Genomic DNA, 20,936 nt, shown 5'->3' on the forward strand with positions numbered 1-20,936 from the left:
ACAGCAGATGCTTACACATGGCTAAATGACATTACCAAAGCCGAACATTAGCCGCCTTTAGCTTAGCGGTGGTGATGCGCAGCAGTTTTACTGGGCTGTAGTTCGAAATTCAAATAGATTTCATCCATGTATGATGACCTCTACATTATATACACAAATATACATTTACAGGTGGCCCCACCCCCTAAATCACCACGCATGAAATCCAGCCCCCCCCCTCGCCCTTTCTGTATGACTGAGGGATATTGGTCTCGTGTGCGCTGCCTCTTGGCCAGGCTGTCCTCGTCACTGATGCCGGCCATCAGGTACTTGAGGCCGGTGATCCAGGTGCGAGCCTCCTCTCCGGTGCCGGACACCAGGTCCAGGGACTCCATGTGCTCTCCATAGTACAGGCTGAAGCAGCAGTTGGGGTCGAAGCTGCCCTCTGAGTAGCGCTGGAAGATTTCAGACCGCTTCCCCTCACACACCTCCCGCACAGAGTCGATGGAGACTGTTGGAGATACAGGAGGTCAGAGGTGGGAATTTACATATTACTTTAATTTAAAGGAATACAACCCAAAAACGATCATTTCCAGTACAAAAACGTATTCATCCTGTCGTGTTAATTGGGGTTTTACCTATCCTGTAGTGTGTTCTATAGGTTTGTGTGCATGTAAATGGTCTGCAAAGGCTAAAATCCCTGCGTTGCCTCCAGAGGGAGCTTATTGCTTATAGAACTGGACTTGAGGTATTTTTTCTTTGCTTTTAATAAACTATGTTATACCTTTACCGACCTACATTACAGAGCGAAATAATCCACAATACATTTTACAATCCGAGGAATTGTTCTTAAATATATTATCCTAGAGCAGGAAATACTTCCGTGAAGCAATAAAATACAGCTGAATCCAAGAATATAACTCTCTAAGTGGAGTCATTCTGCCACCTAATGAGTTCTACTTTTGATACTTTTTGCTGCAATACTGATGCATGACTTTTTTGGTAATTGACTATTTTAAATGGTGGTGTTGCAACTTTTCTCTATTCTTCCTCCCCTTTGGAGTAGGCAGATCCACATATTTTAAGCTGTGCAGAGGTTTTTTATCAAACGCTGATAGAAAATGAAACCTATTTAAAAAACCCAGGATAATAAAACCAACATTCCCTTCTGCACTCTTTAGCATTCTATTGGTTTTCACAATTTCCACCTCTGGCAAAAAATATTGCATTAATTGTAGTGGGCATTGGGAAGGTTTAATGGGGAATTATTCCATCCTATTTCAAGCTCTGTGATACGGAGGATTAAAAATAGTCAAGTCAATGAGCAAGGCCCAGAGTGCTCTGTTTATTAGGATGCAACATTTATGAGATGGTAATGACATTTTACCGGAAGACGCTGCCTCCAGTCATTAATTAGGTTTCCCCATGACGGCGAGCACACGATAGGTACTCCTGTTGTGCGTTCAGCCCACGTGCTAATTGGGGAATTTAACGGACCAGTTTCAATTTCTAAAAAATATGTATTACCTAAAAATAATTCTTATACAAGTATCTTTCAAATACCTTTCAGTCATACACAGCACAAGGATACATTATACACACTCATTCATCCTGCAGCTATAGAACCACACACCCTCCCCTGGGCTGTTCGGTACACACCCTGAGGTTGTTATGAAGTTGTGTGCGAGTACACTGTTGGATGTCAAAGCCGCTGTGTGTGCTCCCATGTGGCTGTCAGTGCTCCTCTCTATCTCACAGCTGATGACCTGGCAAGACTTGACGTGTATTATGCGTGAGTCTGATAAAATATTGAATCCAACCAGACTGAAAACACAAATGTCTGCAGCCATGCCAGCGGCTTTACACGGTTGTATTGCACTGCAGAACTTTGATTTATATTCTAAATAGATATGCATCTAGCTTTTCAAGTGTTTGCATATATACAGCCGCGGAAAGAATTAAGAGACCACTCCAATATTTCCTTAAATCTTTATCTCTACATGTATGGCAGTCATTCCAGTGTCTGTTGAATTCCAACACAGAGAAATGTTGTCAGAGGTTTATAGAATACATACCTATAAAAAACAAAACAAAGAGAAACTGATAATGCTGAAATGGTCTCAATTTTTTCCGGGGCTGTATGTATATATATATATATATATATATATATATATATACATATACTTCACCTATGAGTGGCCCAGCCCTTCTATACTTTTCTGTTGGACACCCCTGATGTAAAACAACAGAACAATGTGACCTTAGAAAAGAACAAACCAAGATATTTAGGACAAAAAATGTGTCCTCTGAAATTAGAGAACAGGTAAGCCTATCCTGTTGTGCCAAGAGTCAGTGCTGTATGTGAATACTGACTTCAGTAACAAAAAAGGAGCCACACAGGGGTAAAAATAGTTTAAGACTTTGATTAGTCATAATATATCTATTTATTCATGTGAATTTTCAGGTGTAGTATTTCCAAGGTTACAGTTTTATCTTAAAATTGTGTTTAATATCTGGATGTTGACCTAAATGATCTGAATTTAGGTCAACAGTGATATTTGAATGACAATGTATTAGTTTTTTTTTTAAACAACCCTAATTTTGAATTGAAAAAGTATTAATTCACTTCTTAATTTATTGATCTGAAACCAAAGCAGGACATTTAAGTCAAAATACCACGTTCCATTCGACCACGTCTTGACTGAAGGACAATGGATTTGCACTCAGCTGTTTGCGTACATTTCTGTTTGTGTTGTTGGTTATTTTTTATGCGAGAAATTTAAAAAAACGTGCATCGGTGTGAGTCTAACACAGTTTATAGAGGACAGCAGATCAATCCTACTACAGTTCCAGATTATCAGAGGAATGCAGTGGGTGGATTAAGAGATATTAGGTCACTGGTGTGTGTTATTCACTGTCATGCAATAAATGATATAGTTTCACATGACTATTTAAATTTTACTCACCCCACCCTAAAGGTTTAAGGATACATTCTGTGATTTGGCTTGAATGTCTTTAAAGAAAGCCCAACCCCCCCTGTCATTTCCGTTTAGTGGCAAGTGTGTGTAAGACACTGTTTGGGCAGATTAAAGCTGATGAATAATTAAGTTGGCTTAAGAAGCTTATTAAATCCTGGGCTACAGAGGAGGCAGAGCAACAGGAAACTGATCCCCCAAGTCCCCGGGAGACGCTCACACTGCGAGCGGCTGCTAAGACCCGCCTCTGCCTTCTTTAATTCTAAAAACACTGCAGGAAGTTGTTTTGTTGCCTCTTGCAATTAACCTGTGTGCAGGGGAAATAAATGTCCAGTTCTAAATAACAAGAACACTTCCAGCCCTGAGGGAATGGTTACTGTAGGAGCAACAACTAAATGGGCTAAACACTTATCCTAACACCTCAGAGTAAGGCTAATGGGTCTGTTCCTCCACAGTATCCTGCAGCAGCTCCAGGCCCCACACCAAAGGGAGGGTTTGGTTCATATGGATTTCAGATTTTCTGTCAATGTGATTAAGATAGGTACCATGCTCTGTAGGAATATGACTCTCAACCATGTGCCTTGTGTTCCCTGCTGAACAACAGGGAATAACTAATTGCGATTACTTTGACTGATATTGCAATTGCGATATGTTTTAGATATCGGAGGGTTCGGTTATTAATATCTTAATTCAAATAATCATTGAAACATACATTCAATGATTATATTGTGATTGTTTAAAGAGGATCTGTACCAAAAACATATGTTGATTTTTTCTTTAAATGGACCCTTTTATGGTCAGTGCTGTTGTCAATCAATTAGATCAATTGCCCCGCCCCTTAGCTATCACGTACAATGTGTTGGAGCACAGTATTTGAAAGTAAACCAAGAGTTCAGTGGAGGCGTTTCAGCGTTTCTCTTTATTTTAAAGCTTTTCTCTGTGTTGCACCTGGTTGCGCTGCATCCAGCAAAGGTTGCTAAAGCTTTTATCCAATCATACTTAAATCAGAATGTGTTGCTGGGTCAAAGGAATCTGCCCTGAGGCTTTCAGAATCAACAGTGTGAGCGCTTGTAGCTTAAAGCAAATGGCAATGAAACTGTTGCATTGACCAATCAGATTTCGAGTTGGCGACACCGGGCCATCCAGCAGGCTTACGATGACGTCGGCATTTTCACGTCCTTTGATTGGATTGTCAACGCTAGCAAACACTAGCATGTGTAGCCTTAGCTACAGGTAGCAACCTGCTGGCACACCGCATCTGTAGCGACCTGCTGGCACATATGATTTGTAGGGTGGGACTTCTCTGCAGCACCTCATTCTACATATACATATTCTGTATGTATGTTTTAATTTATGAAAGTGCTAACAGTTTTATTTATTTTTCACTGTGACTATGTGTTTTTGTCTCTTTGTCTTTAGAGCTGCACGGAGGGAACACCCAGCCCTTTCCTGACACATAAAATATGGCACACATGGCTTTCCATAACTCTGAACCTTAAATACATTGAGCTGCCGGAGCAGGACAGATTGAGATGCAGTTCCCTGGTGACTGTGAGAGGAAGGAGACACTCACTCTTGGCCTTTTCATTCTTGCGCGAAGGCCTCCAGCGGATGCAGGACTTGTGTTCGTCCAGATAGAAGAAGCGCACCAGTCCCTTGGAGCCGCCGCGGAGCTTCACCATCTGGGTCCCCATCTGCATGGAGCTCATACATTTCTCCACTGCAGGCGAGAAAACAAAACAGAGAGAGAAAGGTTGTCAGTGGGGAGACCATTGGAGCAAAGCAAAAGTGAAAAAAAGTGTGACAGCCTAAAAATGTGCATACACAACACGATTTCATTCACAAGGCTGAGCGTGTGTGAAGGTTTTTGCACAAAAATGCCATCCGGGCTCTCATGTAACACACAGTTATTTACTTATACACCCACAGGAACACCAAGCTATGCAAATGCATTGGATGCGCCTGTCACTGCTGACGGGGGTTGTTCATCCCGTGGGAGGAAGAGAAAGGGAGAGAAGATAGATGACAACGAGAGGCGATTCCTCCACAAAAGCCCTTTAACAAAACCTCTATTTCACACTGCACGGAACAACAGGGAGAATCAATACAAGCAGGAAATCTTTTCAGATGAGGGGGATTTTCATGGAGGCTTAGATTTAACAGACCTTTCTTCAACTTGAGGGATAAAACACAGAAGAGTGGCTTAAAAAAAGCCCCCCTGCCCCTGGGCTGCTGTGACACACTGTGTGGGCATACTATCAATTATCAAGTATGTCACATCCTATCAAATAATTCCCCTACAACAGGCAGGAAATTAGGCCAATTCAGTTTACACACACACACTTGGAAATAAGGTCAGTCGTTCACCGACACGCATAACTTTCCACACTGCTGCTCACACGAGTTTGTGATCAGATAATAGATTGAACTCTCCCTTAAATTACCATACATTCAAAAATAAACGCAGGTTTTCTAATATTACAGCTTGATTGATATTACTACTTCTATTACTACCTTTATTTCCATGTCTGGAAAATGTGAAACTGTTGTATGGTGAAATAACCAGACAGCCAGCATATTTAGCCAAAAACATACATATATACAAATAAGAGAATAATTCAAATTAAAACAAATAAATTATAAAAGTAACAATAATAAATAATTAAGATGATATAAGCATGCATACATTTTTTCAGTGTCGCCACAATGGCATCATGCATCACATTTGATAAAAGGACAACCGTCGGTCAGCTGAAAAAACTACAGTCTAATGGTATTAATCAACATTGGAATTTTGGCATAATATCTGTGAATTTATGCGCTCACTATGACAAGCTTTAAGGTTTTTTCTGTGTAACAAAACAACGGGAAAATAGACCAACTTCCTTTATTTCACAGCACTGTGAGTATTATTGATTTACCTTTATTTCTTTGCATTTCTTAAATATTAGGAGGAGGATAAACTTCACCAGCAGTATAAATAACTTTACACCAAGAACATTGTTCTTCACTCCTGAGTGTTTTGACCCCTACAGAAATATTTGTCCTTACACCTTGACTAGCATGCGAGAGAAGTTAGAAATCCCCACCATAAATCACACTAAGTATAACACCAAATGCTGCTTGTTAAATCATGTTTTATGATGCTAATTTAAAACAAATAGAGCTCCCAGAAAGCAGTGAAACCTCAAAAGCATATCATGATCGAGTTTGGATCCCATTCGCTCTTATTTGACCTGAATGCAGCATCCAAAATATCCGCTGTGTAAGTAGGTAAACCGGCACTGATGGATTGCTCCTGTTGAGCATTGATTAGGCCTGGCTGCGGGGGAGCCCGGCCCCCGGGGGCCGTTAATGTACTCCTGTTTGTTCTCCTAACCTCTGCTATCGACAACACGGCCACCACTGCAGTGTTAGACTAACAATCCAACACAAGACTGCTTTATTCCACTGCGCTCTAGGTGTAGGGTTACAATCGTTTATGTTGGCCATACCAGCCAATCAGAGAGTGAGGACCTACACTACAACAACCCCACAAATGAGTTTTAAGTCAGGGGAAATTTTAATGGTGATTTGAAGAAATCATCCTTATAGAAAATCTACAAAAAAATATATAATATTACATATAAATACAAAATGGGTAAAGTTGATGAGTATCCCTGCACAGGATCTTAGTACAGCATTGACAATTAAAAACCTTGTTGCATGCTAATTCAATTTGGCTTCAGCTTTCAAATTCTAGGTACTAGATCAGTTAAAAAACTTAGAAGATAGCATTGTTTTTAACACCACATTTTTAGGTGAGCAAAAACAGTATGAACAGAGACTTAAAACGAATAATACTTCATATTTATCTGTTACCCTGTCCCCACAGATCGACTCTTACTCCCACGTCCTGGCTGATTTGATCTTAAACCAACCAAAGAACCAGATTTCAGAAACATATAATGCCATATAAGGTCATCTTTTCGCCAAGAAAGCCCAGCAACGCCTGTACTTCACCCACAAACTGCAGAGAGCAGAAGCTCTGAGGACGAGGTCGAGCGCCACCCGACTAAAAAAGTGCTTTTATCACCAGGCTGTGAAAAACAAACTCACCCCGCCCCCCTTTGCCCCCATTGGACCTGGAATTTTACCCCCAAAGTACACACATCCAGCACCACCAGCACCAGACACTTTCTACACTGCTATGTGGATTATATGTTCATCCACATCTGTTTTGAAGTTAGAGTTATTTTGAATACAGACTGTTGTGTTTTTTTATATGTATTTTTTGATCTTCAGGATTGTGGGAAACAGTTTTTCAAGTCATAATTTATTGTAATTCCAGAACATGTCATACATGAGGTTTCGATCTCTCTGTCTGTAGACAGAGATAACTTAATATCCAAAACCAACAATAACCTCTCCCTCACCAGTGACAACTCCTCTCTGTTCAGATACTCTGTCAGAGAGCACCAGATATCAGGATATAAATCATGATCATATTTGAATCATAATATTGTTAATAGTTAACTTGTACCGCTGCTTTTATTTAGACGTTTCAAGACATACGTTGAAATAAAATATAAAAGCATGTCACTAATATTGAAATAAACTATAACCACATAACTGTCCCTCATTTGATAACATTCCCTGCTGTTAATATTGCAGCCCAAGATAGAAAACACCAGAGCTGTAAACTGAATATGGATTGGTTTATCATGTTTGGCCATATCCATAGTCGACCCTTAATGACTTTACAGCTCAGACTTTTTGATACAACACAACAGCAGCATGGCTGTGGGTGAGCTTTTTATTGATTTTTTAAAGGAGGAGTTATTTTTGGAGCTGCAGGCGGGTTGCAGCGCAGCAGCAGAGTTAAGGATCAGCCGGGTGTGGGCAGTAATCCATGAAATGAGCTGCTGTCAAACTCGGGGTTGGAATGAGATGATCCAGGTCGGTGCAGGTCGGCTCAGGGTGGCTGGAAACTTGTGTCCTATCAGAGACGACCTTCACCCTTACTGTCTCCTAGAACCACATTACCATCTGCTGCCATCACACAATAGAACGAAATGAACCCACGCTGATTGACTGCCATTAAAGCAAGACTGTGGATATCTGAGTCTCTAGGCCAGGGGGCTCAAACATACGGCTGAATATGCAAAGTGTACAAATTAGAGACATAACTGCAATGTTAACTTATATGTAAGATATGTATGATATATTGACCTTGTCCCTTCATAGTTCTCGCTTTAGTTTGTATGGTGGTGTGTCAGGATTACTACACAGATGTGGAAATTAATGTGAAATCATTTGTAGTTGTTTCAATCAAAGTCAAATACTATATTGCTGTGTTCCAGATGCCGGGGACTAACTCTTTTTGTAGATACAAAATAACACTGTTATCTGCAAATGTGTAAATGATAAACTGTGGCATTCAATTGTTGAAATTGCACTTATGGGTGTTATTATGTTTTGGTTTTTTGGCCAACATTTTTTTTTTAAATAGTTCATTACCTTCATCAACACTTTTTGCCACTAAAACAAAGGAAACACATTTTGAGTTTATTAATAAAGTCATTATGCTGTGATTTTACTTGGGATCAAGGTTGGTTGCATGTGGCCCCAGAACTAAACCGAGTTGGACACCCCTGCTCTAGTCTAAGTGGAGATAGAGAAGGCAACAAAACAGCAGGGCAGCCTATTTCTGATCTGGACCGTTGCACTCACACGTTTGATCTCACCGGTGCGGAGAGAAAGCCAAATCAAATCAAACCGCGAGTAAAGAGACCCTCTCCGCGTGGAGCACACTCCGGTTTGTGCTTGAACACAATTTACTCGCGGATGAGGAGGCAGGGAAGGAGGCCATGTCAAACTCCTCTGCCAGCCAACTAAAAGGAGAATGTGTTTTGCTCTTATGATGTTCAACCCCCCATGGAAAGTCAACTTAATCTTTGAAATGACCTGCACTTTACTGAGGAGTTCTCACACTGGAGGTAGCACGGTTTGTTGTTTTACCCATGGAGGAAGTGAAGCCTATCAGTGGACAAATTGCACTTAAGTGGTCAACCAACCAGCAGAGACACTGAAAAAAAAGAAATGAAACATGGATTTAAATACTGCTAATGCTAAATAATAACCCAGGGAGACTTTATACCATTGAAAGGCCAGTCGTAGCCTATGGAGGTGTGATTAAGCCTGGATAATAAAGCCTGCTGTAATCAATTTGCCTATAGTCCAGTGGTCTGAGGCTTTTGAGGCGGTACACTCGACTTATGAACCGTCTGTACATCAATGGAAAGGTATGGCATGAAGTCTTTCAAAGTGCGTCTGTGCATGCAGACTGTTGCAGTTGCTCCTGTTCGTATTTACCATTTTACATTTTTGCTTTCTTCTTTGATCTTATTTTTGAAGAGGTCATTTCTATTTTTAAACTGTACCCGCTCTAAACTTTCTTGGAGAGAGAGATTTTATTTTTTCCGGCAATTAGTTGTGTTTATACGCCACTGTTGCGCAGGGAAAAGCTAACTGCGCTAAAACTACGGCAAACCGGCTATCATGGTGGTCGGAACAAAGGCTTTCCACACCTAAATTGGGAGAAGCACCCACAGAGGAGGATGGGTAAACCAAAAAGTGACTAATAAGGAGAGCTGGGTCCAGATTTATGGAGAAAATTAGATACGCATGTAAGATAACTGGCTAATGGAATGGGCGAGCTAACACCTTTAGCTAGTAGCAGGATGGAATATCTGGAGTCTCGTTTATTGTGCTTTAGGGAAAAATGGCTGCCCCAAGATACATCTGGCTTCTGGAGTGTTCGGGCCGAGAGGGATAGCACAGAGAGCTTCACCCTGAGCCTGAGTCTTCAGAGGGTCTCTGTTGTGGAGGACGTCATGCCTCCTTCCTGGGCCTAAGATGCTGTGTCTGAGTGGCTACAAGGACTTATTGGCCTTATTTTTTTTTTTGGGGGGCAACCAGTGCCTTTAATACAGTGAGAAATGTGGAGGCAGAGGGGCTGACGCGCGGCAAAGGGTCTGACCGCGGCAAAGGGTCTGGGTCCACTGCATGGGGATCAAACCCCAGTGCCTGCCAGCTCTACCCACTGAGCTATACGATGGCCTTATGGCCCAGTTTTACCTCATTTGAAATATATATATCCATCAAATGAGGTAAAACTGGGCCATAAGGCCATCGTATAGCTCAGTGGGTAGAGCTGGCAGGCACTGATGGGTTTTGATATATATATATATATATTAATAGTGATTTATTTTATTCTAATATGGTGCAACTGTCACAAAACTTAATTCCCCCTGGGATTAGTCATGTATTCTGATTCTGATATGCTTGTTTGTGCACTTCCAAACAGTCCATAAATAAAGCTGATGCAGCGTATGAGCACTACATATTTTCAGCTCTGTTTGTTCATCCAGTTCAGTGGAAATTCACACTGCATGCATATTTATCATTTGGGATAAAACTAAAGTGTCTTGTGGTGACGGATACGCTAGATGAACATGCTTCCGCTGTAACTGCTCCACACTAAAGACAATCTCAGACACTAATGAGCCCGATGGTCAACAGAAGCAGACGCCCTGGAAAGAGCAGTGCCTGGCAGTGATGCCTGCACAAGACACATACCCAAAATGACCTAACCACAAAATAAAGATGATCAAAAGCACAAAAAACTTAAATAACAAATAGCAAACAACAGCAACTCATTTCTTCCAGCTTATAAAAAACAATTGTGTATGAGTCAGAGTCAGGAAGTTGTCAAGCACAGATGATTTTGATCAATTTAAATCCAAATCGAAAACATCAAGAAATAAAAACCAAATAGTGGACACAAAGTCAGACAGAAGAAAGGGACTGGCTCTGAAAACAGAAAGCAATGACAAACTGCTTACACAGCGTTTATGAGAACAAAGACTCAACAGCTCGTAGGGACGGTACAGGAGATGAAACTGGAGCACGAGACACGCTGACAGGCTGAACACGCTTTACTGTTCTGGGTCCGGGCATGTTGCCGTGGTTACAACAACAGATTTAAAGTGTGTGTAGATTTGTAGGAAAGGCTGGAAGTTAATTACATGCTCCAACGGCTGAAAACAAACGGTCTGAACCTGGATTCAACCCAGAGATAGACATAACTTTCTGTAGATAGCTGCCCAATCAACAGCACCATTGCCACATGGAGGTGTCAATGTTTTACATTTCAAAAACTTTAATTAAAATTCAAGTGGTAAAATATTAACGGTAACATACTGACAGAAAACCATCTTTGGACTGATTTCAAATCACTCAACAATGTCTGATTCAGTTGATGACAGAGTTTTAAAAAACAACAACAACAACAACAAACCTATAACTAGATATGAATATTCATAATTGCCCAGTCTGAAAAAATCCAAAGTGTGTTAAATAACACAATTTTAAAATGTGTCTTCTTACAGAATTTTTGAAACTAGGGTACGGTTAAGATTCCGAAAGGATCCTGGTTATGGCAAATCAATTATGGTTAATCTGTTAATCTAAGTAGGGTAATTTAGTTCATCAGTGTTCCCAGAGATATAGGTACAGATTAGATCACTCTTCAAACAGTAAATGGAAGCGTATGAATCATGAACAAGTCTCCTAATATTAATAGTTAGGGTCGAAGTGAATTTCAGGTGTCTCAATCTCCTCACCAACACCCCGGCAGCACATGGCTGCTTTGTAATGACCTAAATCAGCATTTAATGGAGTTTAACAGGCATTAGCCAGGGCTGGTTAGTGGGTTAAAGCAGGACAGCAGGTGTTGTTGGCAACAGGTAATACAGGGTAAGTCTGTACCGGAGGTTATTTCTTTCAAATGTGAAGCTTCTGTTGAAGTTTCAAAATGATGCATCGAAAGTCATGTTTCATAATTTGTGTTTGGTGGTGCTGTGAGATTGCTGCAAAATGGTAAAAACATTTTAGGAACATGTTTTTAACAAATCTTGGCTAAATGCAATGCTGTGTTATTGTTATTGGACGTGTCTGAATCCATCCTACGCAGCCAGCACAAAGAGTTGAATACTAACAATATTACAGTAGCCTAATACTAATATATAGAAATGCAAAAATCTAATTTATATTAAGAAGCTACAGGATGCAAATGTTGTTTTACAACTTGAACGTCAACTTCTTCTACAATACAAACTGAGACCAGGCAAGATGAGAGGCGGTCACATTAAGGGGTGCGCCCCTATTAGCAGAACAAACGTTTGTCGGTCAGTCTTTGTCGGGTAATTTTCACATGTCTATAAGTCACATGAAAAAGAAAAAGAAACTCTTGTCGCGTAAACCAGGAAACTCATTCAAGTTCATTCAACAGCTGTGTCTGCTCATTAAGTTAGTTTTGCCGAAGTCATTTTGAGCGTGTAACGGGCGACCCCAAGAGGGTGACATTCAAACTCTGCAGGCAAAAAGTCGCCTCCCACATCCACGCCATCATAGTGCATCGTATGGAAAGCCAGCTTCATATGTGAGCTCTCTTATCCCAGACAACACATGTCCCTTTCTCATAATGAGGAGACTGGGATAGACAGGAAGAAGCAGCAGTGAGTCAGCAGCAGCCTAATATAAATAAGTACAAACCTATCACATATAATAGGTCTGACCTCCAAAAAAAGAAGCACAATGTACCATGATGTTACTCATTACGTTCTTTCTCAGCATTGGAATTAAAGCCAATTTGTGAAGCCAAAAATATAATAATTAGAAATGTGTGAGGAGACAGGTAACCTGGGGGCTGCTGTCCTGCTGCCACACTCAATGAAGGCTAAGCAGGCGAAGTCACATACTGCCAGGGCACCAGGTTAAGTCGGGAGGGATTGTCTGGGGGCCATATGTTGCAACCACCCACCCACACACACACACACACACACACACACTCACACACACAGTGCAGATGGCCTCTCTGCTAACTTTTAAGCAGCGACCTAATGCAGACGGACAGGCTGGCGGTGGAAAGGTTAAACACAGACACTTTGATATCTGTGGGATGTGAAAATTAAATGGCACCCTGCCTGCCCTGAGGCTGTCAATCACAATCTTGTGACCTGCAACGCCCAACACAGAGTCCTCGGAAACAGCCCCCCCCCCCCTACAGTGGGTTAGGGTTATGGCCACCTTTGCAATATCCAAAGATTTACTATCATGGTTCTTTCTAAGATAGACTGGAGTTACATGCGACCTTCAGCAGGTTTATCAAGGCTTGTGATTCTCTTTCTGGCACAATGAAGACATGACTTGGTGTAACGGAACTCAAACTGTCCAACTGTCAGGAATGACCAATACAACTCTAAGTCTTTTAAAAGATTAAAGAAACAAGGCAGACTCTCCAACTCTCTTATTCTTATACTTTAAGGCAATGATCTGAGATATACAACAAAGACTAGATGTCCCTGGTGCTAAAGAAAAACAGACACATTGCCAGTCAGGTAAACTGAGTCTCCATTGGTGACCAGTTGCATAAAAAGACAACCAAGTAGACGTAGAAGTAGTTATACTAGTGTAAAATTGCCTTTTGGACATGGTGTGTATTGCCACTGGGAGGAACTTTATTCAGGACACGGTTTACGACATTTCTGCTTTCTCTGTTCCCCGGTCAAAGTGAGTTTTAACTGCTCTTACATTAACACAAAAACCATAAATCGTTGACAAATCTTTTTAAAACCCTATTAAGGTGTAAATGATGTCTCAGACTACTGGTTCACATGAACAACTGCAGTGACTAAACAAAGAATACACAATGAAAGTGTTTTCAAAATGAACATGGTTTTCGATTTTTGGGTGTGTACCATCTGATGGATCATTTCCTATGGAGCTCATTTTTGACCGGGAACACCATAGATGTTACAAACTTTACTGAACCACTCAAAACTCAATGAAAGTTGTGATCAGCAGTTGTGTATGTTCAAATGCCTACTGTGGAGGATATAAGAAGGCCTTGAGGCAATCAAATGTAAAACTCAAGATTTATGATTGATGAAAGTAGTAACTCTGTCAGATTGACCGAAACACGACAGGAGGGTTAATGACATTCACAAAAGCCTCATATCTGATATCAAACCTGTGGAACTCTACGCAGCTTCGGACAACGCTTACCCACGTAGCCAATCCTCCACTTGGAGAATGCCACAATGCTGCCGCCTATCCAGAAGAACTCCTCCACTCCGGGGCACACAGAGGCCTCCTGCTGGCTCTTACACTGATACACCTCATTCTGTTTGTCCTTTTCCCCCTCTGAGGAGAAAGCCCCTTTAGCCGGGGGTCCCGGCTTGTCTCCGGTGGTAGCCGTGGCAGTAGAGCACATCAGGGCTGAGGACACCGGGCCGAGAGCGAAAAAGCTGCTCTTCTTGGATGAAGTCATTTAGAGAAACCAATACTCCAACTAAAAATGTAATTGAGAAAACGAAAACAATTGCATAAATTACGAATGCAATAGACATCCACGTCAACTATTTCCAAGAAGATATTCTTAGTAATGTTCTATCTCCTCGGCATCACTTCATATAGTTTCCTCGCATGGTTGAAAGCAAATTCTGCAGCGAATATCCAACAGAAAGAATTCCTCTCAGGCGCTCAACGGTATCAACAGTTGGTCAATAATCTCGTGATGTTATTGCCCCAGAAAAACTGCTTTTGCACCGCCATCTCTTCAATATTCCTCTACCTCAAAGTGCAAAAACAATGCAGTGATATGTTTCTCCGAGCAACCATTTGTCTTCATTCTGTGCCATCATTTCTTTATTCTTCCCTGAAAGCTGGAAATCACTAGTGGAGGTTCCAAAACTGTGGCAGCATTGTTAGAAAGCAGAACAAGACTAGGAAGCACACACGTGAATTGTGCAACACCTGTTGGGCGGGCAGAAATCCTAAATCCCTCTGAAGCAGTAATCCCAGTCTAGGAGATTTGCTCAGTGTGTGGAATGAGATGCGATGACCCAGAGGAGGCAGGATGGAAGGACATGATAATAAAGATCTAGCTTCTCTTCAAGCTCCAGGACCAATTAAAGAGTCTGTTTGATGTCAGGAGGGGTTTCCTCTGAGGGCCCTGGATACACCGAGCTCTGATATTCCCACACCCGTCTGCAGCTCTGCTCCACATGAAAAAATCCTTTTATCAATTACCCTCAACTCACTCTACATCTATGTGGCTCACCGTGCTCTGCGTGATCAGTACAGATTGAAAATTGAAATTCATTCTATCAGTGCGTAAATCCAGGTGTACAGGAACTGATCTCATTAAGTCAATGTGTGCTTGAACACGAATACCATTACTTGCCAGCAGTGTGAACCTGCAAATGTCAAGTACCCCAAAGTTTTATGTAAGAAATGTATTGTACAGGTCCCCAGCACATAGAAACTGCCGGATGCTAACTTGCTTATGTTGGCATAAGTTACATTAATTTATTTATTTTGTTGTAGTTGTGGGGAATATTGATGTTGAACCAATTTCTTGCATTTTCTGGATCCAATATGGCAGTTTTGAGTCCCCTAAAACTTGAAAATCAAACCGAAATAAATCAAAATCAGACAAATAAGGCCACTTTCTGGTCATTGTTGGTCCTGCAAATGTCAGAGATGGACACAGCATCCTGAATAACCTCCCAAACCGATATCCTAATTATGCTCATCACCCAAAATATTCAAGTTAGCATCTGGCAGTTTCTATGTGCTGGGGACCTGTTCTATACATTTCTAACATAAAACTTTTCCAGGGTTCACAACAGGACTCTATGAGTTGGCAAACAGACTCCTATGCCAGAAGCCTTCAAATCCTTCATAAGACTTGGTTCTGGCAGATAGAATGCCATCACAACAGAAAGAAAAACGTTAAACTGTGGACTGAAATAGGTCAAGATTCAGGCGGACTCAGTCTGAGCACGTTGAGCTGTGTCACACAGTGTCAGACTCCAGGATGTGGAACGCTGCTTGACAAACAGCTGCCAGCTACTGAATATGGAACAGTTCCTCTCTCTGTCTGACAATGAGCCCACAGGAGGAGCAATACTGTCCACTGTAAAGAAACATCATGGAAGCAGAACCTCTTGGATAGGCTCCAAGTAAAAGATGTTGATCAAAAGTGAATACCATCATTCCAGCCTTCAAACCAGTGGCCGCGTTAACCGAATATTTCCGTCTTTGACAGATTTTTTGAATTAATGACTGAAAAATCTGAAAGCAGTCTGTGATTTTGACAGGTTAGATGAACAATTGCCGACTTCTGATCACTTCCCTGGGAGAAATGTTTCCCGGCTTCAAAATGTTGGCTGAAGTAGTGCTGGTAATTCCAGTGTCCAGTGTAGAAAAAAAAAATCATTCATCTTCGTGTTGACATGAAAAGTGACCACACGGTCGGTGTTCATCTTTTTTCTCTCCATCCCCTTAAAAGTTTTGTTTATGAATTATAAAATGAAAAAGAATGAATGAAAATTTGCGTCTGCTGAACATAAACATTAAATATGTCTCATCATTAAACCATGAAAAGTAAAATGACAGGTAATAATGGATTATGATGAAAATAATTCAAAACGCAACAACTGATTCAAACATAACTGGAGCTTTCCTAACGTAGTCAGAAAATGTCTTTGGATAACTAGTACATTACAAGACAGCTGACATAAGTGGTGGGTGATGGTGATTTTTTTTTAGGGCGAACCAGAAGTTAGCTTAGCATGATATCTTTCAAATAAAAACCAATAGGATTTTTTATTGGATTCCAACATTTTTTTGAGACATGATTTTTGGAGCGTAATTGTAAAGTAAAAAGCTGCAACACAAATACATGGCTGCGCATCACCACTGCTAAGCTAAAGGCGGTTAATATTCAGGGTGATGATGTTTAGTAGTTTATTTAGTTACTTGATAGCAACCAAGAGCACTTTGCTCTGCAAAATCAGCTCGCTTCTCTGTAACTGTGAGTTGGACCCAGGTTCACTTCAACAAAAACATGCCTGCTTGCTATCCTGGCTCCAACATGGTGGAACGAGCTCCCAATTGATATCAAGACAATAAAAAGTCTATATATCTTCTGCCGCAGAAACCACTGGTTTAAATTGTACTTTGGCCATCAAATTAAAAGAAAATAGCACAAATTAGCACATTTGACACTAATGCACCAACACTTACAATGGTTTGGCACTTTTTAAAGGTAATATGTCAGCATTTCTCTTGTTGTGAGTTTTCATCTACATACTTTATTGCACTTTGTAATTGTATTGTAATTGACTTTGGCTAAAAGCATCAGCTAAATAAAATGTAATGTCACAATTATTGTACATCACTACGTCCAGTTGCATCAGTTACAGTCAATACACACATGTCCTGGGTGCCTGATAAACTGTGTGAGAATACAACAGAAAAAAGGAGAACAATGAGCAGCTGCAGCAGAGAGGGAGCTGCTGCTGTGTCAGCCAACGCCTCATGTCCCGAGAGGTCTCACTCTGTTAATTATATGCATTCAAAAGGTTCACAACCACAACAACAGATCCTGTTGCACAATATTCTAGAGCTCTTTCCACCTCTGGTTTTTAGGGAGAAGATTGTTGAGAGAGATTGGGTCGCTGATAAGCCCAAAGTTAAAGCAGGGCAGCAGAAAGCTGGCTCCCGCACACATCACAATCAGAGGACTTTCTGCTTCACAGAAACTGGATCATCTCTGTGAAATGGGACTGCAGTGTGACCCAGACAGAAAGCAGCCTCGTGCCAGATGAAGTGAAACACTGTCTGCAGACTAGCATCAGACTGTAGTGAGTTTTGAAGACAGAGATAGCTGAAGCTAGCACCTAAATATCTTCTATTATTACCTTTTTCAAACTATGTCACAAAGGATATTATTTGTCCACACAGGTTATCTTGTGAACAAAAATTAAAGAGCCCCCATTATGCTTTTCTCTCCCACACACTCCCATTGGACTCCTTGCTGTGCTGCAGCACAGGCAGTATGAGAAAAATAAAACAGCTTTTTGAAAATTAAAGCATGGAGACATGTCCCAGTAGAGACACTAAATACAAATATGAACCTGAAAATGAGCATTCAAAATAAAAATGGTGGACTTCAAGGTATTGTGTCATTTTCCAGTTTTAAAATGCATATGATTTTAGTTAAGAACAGATCCAGATTTTTGACTTTTATCAGCCATGAAAATTATAGGACCATTTATATTCCATCAATCCAAGCGAAGACATAATAAAAAAAGAAAAGTCCACTTTGTTCATTTTTTTAATCAACTTCTCATTTTTCTATGCCAATTTGAATATGAAAATAACAACACCACTTCACATCCAATTTGTTTGGTTCTATCCATGGAAATTTGATTTTGGCAGTTCTTCTTATGTTTAATATTATAAGCAATTTCATTTTTTTATTTACATCATTCTTCATTTACACAGACAGGGAAATTGAAATGTCAATTTATTAAGGTGTAGTATTATATTAATGGAGGCCCCAGAAGTCATACACAACAGGTGGCACTATTAGCAAGCAGATCAGTTACAACTAAGGGGTCACCAAATCAATCAGTGACCCAAATAAAATATATCAACCTCTTAGATCACCACCAGAGGTGGGAGAAGTACTCAGATCTGGTACCTGAGTAAAGTAGAAGTACCAGAGTGTAGGAACACTGTCACAGTAAAAGTCCTGCATTCTAAATGTTCCTCCAGTGAAAGTAGAAAGTACTCTCATCTAAAAGTACTAAAGTAGCGACAGTAAAAGTAGTCATTGTTTGATTGGTCCATTTCATAATAATATCTCTGATATGTTTTATAATTGTTGATCATTAAAGTGTTATCAGAGCTGGTAAAGGTGCAGCTAGTTTGAATGGCTTTGTATACTGCAGGGTAGCTGCTGAATTTACTGCAGGTGAACTAAAGTCTGATTTAAGGGCTGATCATATTTCACATCATTAATCCATATCTACTTAGTTACTTCACACCACTGATCACCGCTAATACAAATATTTCCAGCTCACAGCTCTCTTGTCTCCAGTAAACGTTTTAAATCTTGCTTTACCTCCCCACTCGCTACTGCTAGCTAGAATTTAAGGAGTAATGGGCCTTTCTGTCAGCACACCAGACCCCATGCATTCATTACACCAATTTACTTTGCGGGTCCACACTGCTATGTACCAATGAAAGAAGGCAATACATGAACCGTTGGGGTTCGCTTCAATTCGTAATTATCTTTAATGATGTAAAACATGCATCACATTTAATAGCTCAACAAATGTAACACCAAATCTTCCACTATGAGAACCCAAGGCCAGAGAGAGACTAGTGAGGAGTTTGAGACAAACATCTGAAATTAAATTAAACTAAAAGCTGCTTCATGGATAATGGGAATGCCGAATTTATATCAGGATTATTTTATACCAAGAATAAATTGCATACCAGCATGTCTTTTCGGGCGTACGCAAACAAGCAGGGAAACATTAAAATGACACAATTGTTCATGGACTTTGGTGAAGGAGTGACATAAGGCAGAAACAGGACGAGAGAGAGGAGTAAAATAACTCACCATGGCCCAGGGGTTTGGCTCTTTTCACAAGTTTTCCAGGCACACATTTTAAAACGCTGTTTCCAAACAGTAAGTTTGGTCTACTGTGTCGGTTTCGAACCTTAGTCCAAGTGGCGTAAATATGGATTTTCGACGTCTTGTCATTGAGATACCAAAGAAGAGCTGAGTCGTGGAGCTGTGGCATAACAACTCAACACTGTCATTAAAAAAAAAGATAAAAATAAAAGCGAGAATGTGCCTAATATAACTATGATAAAAGTGTTACAAGTACAGTGTTACAGTGGAGGCTAAAATCGTGTTCATAAATATGCACACATCGGAAAAGGGCGAAATCACAAGAGGACATGTTGCTGGATCTCATTATTCAGAGAGCTCGAGCACACGTGCGCACACACCGTGTCGCATTCGGGTAACATGGGAAATGTGACATCTAAGACAAAACTGTAGGGGAGACTGGGAACGGTTCAATCACTTTTCTCTTTTCTCACATTTACTCAGATACAAGTTTTACTTGACCAACCATTTTTTCATAAAATCATCTTACGTATGTCTGCTAATGACCCATATCATTTATAAATTACATTTGTCAAATTTGTGACAATATGTATTTGAAAAGAACAAGTCAGATGTTGCTATGAACCCTATCTCTAAGGCAATGTACTCTCACGATAATAGAATACATGTCTCTATTAATTCAATACTATTATAATGCTATTTATTGTACAAAACTACAAGTGTTTTCATTTGTGACCCTCCCCAGCCTCCCTTAGTCTGTTTTTATGATGTAAAACATCCTATAAATAATTTTAAAGAAGAGAGTCCCGTCTCCAGTTTGCCAGGTTTTATTGTTTATTTGTATTCATCATATTTTATAACATCTTTTGAGAAAAAAATGTAAACTCCTTGTCATTGGATTGAATATTTTGTCCAGTATGAACTACCTCTCCTGAGACATTGGCAGGCATACTGTTATGTTGGATTTTTCAAAACTGCTGCAGTGAAGTTGATGTCCCAGATTTTAGATATAGGTCACCAAGGTCATGACGTCCCGCTTCCACAGAGTTAACCAAACACACAATATATTCATCATTACTATGATTTATTTATTTGGTTGTGGCATATTTAATTTATTTCATGCCATTTCAAAGCCTTTTATACTGCCATGATCTACATTTAAATGTGGAAATGGTTTGCCCAGAAAAACCCCATTCCAAATGTTGAGTACAATATAGAACATTTGCAGCAACTGATATTCCCCTATGGCATTACAATTTATGAAATTAATTAACACGAAATAAAATGGATGTGGACATTTCTACAAGTAAAGCACTGGAATGTATCAAAGCAACAGACAGTATGTTGTTTTTTAATAATCTTCCACTATGCAAATTCCAACTTTGCAAAGACTGGATATTACACAGTTTGAAATTGTGCACACATTCTAATTTAATTTCCTT

General features: G+C 40.3%; 1 protein-coding gene across 7 annotated transcripts in view; it reads right to left on the reverse strand.

The window, feature by feature from the left end:
- plch2a (phospholipase C, eta 2a) overlaps positions 1 to 20,936 on the reverse strand; it is a 212,049-nt gene that overhangs the window by 53,393 nt on the left and 137,720 nt on the right. For 4 of the 7 annotated variants that reach the window (XM_063891096.1, XM_063891104.1, XM_063891120.1 and 1 more), the window contains 2 exons: positions 4,528 to 4,674; positions 247 to 490 (listed from right to left, as the gene is read on the reverse strand). In XM_063891096.1, the coding sequence (XP_063747166.1) occupies positions 247 to 490; positions 4,528 to 4,674 (391 nt within the window). Of the gene's footprint in view, positions 1 to 246; positions 491 to 4,527; positions 4,675 to 14,063; positions 14,678 to 20,936 lie in introns of those variants that run through there. The other 3 variants (XM_063891129.1, XM_063891138.1, XM_063891088.1) reach the window with 2 other exon arrangements.

This window comes from Eleginops maclovinus, chromosome 1 (assembly GCF_036324505.1).
Source record: "Eleginops maclovinus isolate JMC-PN-2008 ecotype Puerto Natales chromosome 1, JC_Emac_rtc_rv5, whole genome shotgun sequence".
Classification (NCBI taxonomy): Eukaryota; Metazoa; Chordata; class Actinopteri; order Perciformes; family Eleginopidae; genus Eleginops; species Eleginops maclovinus.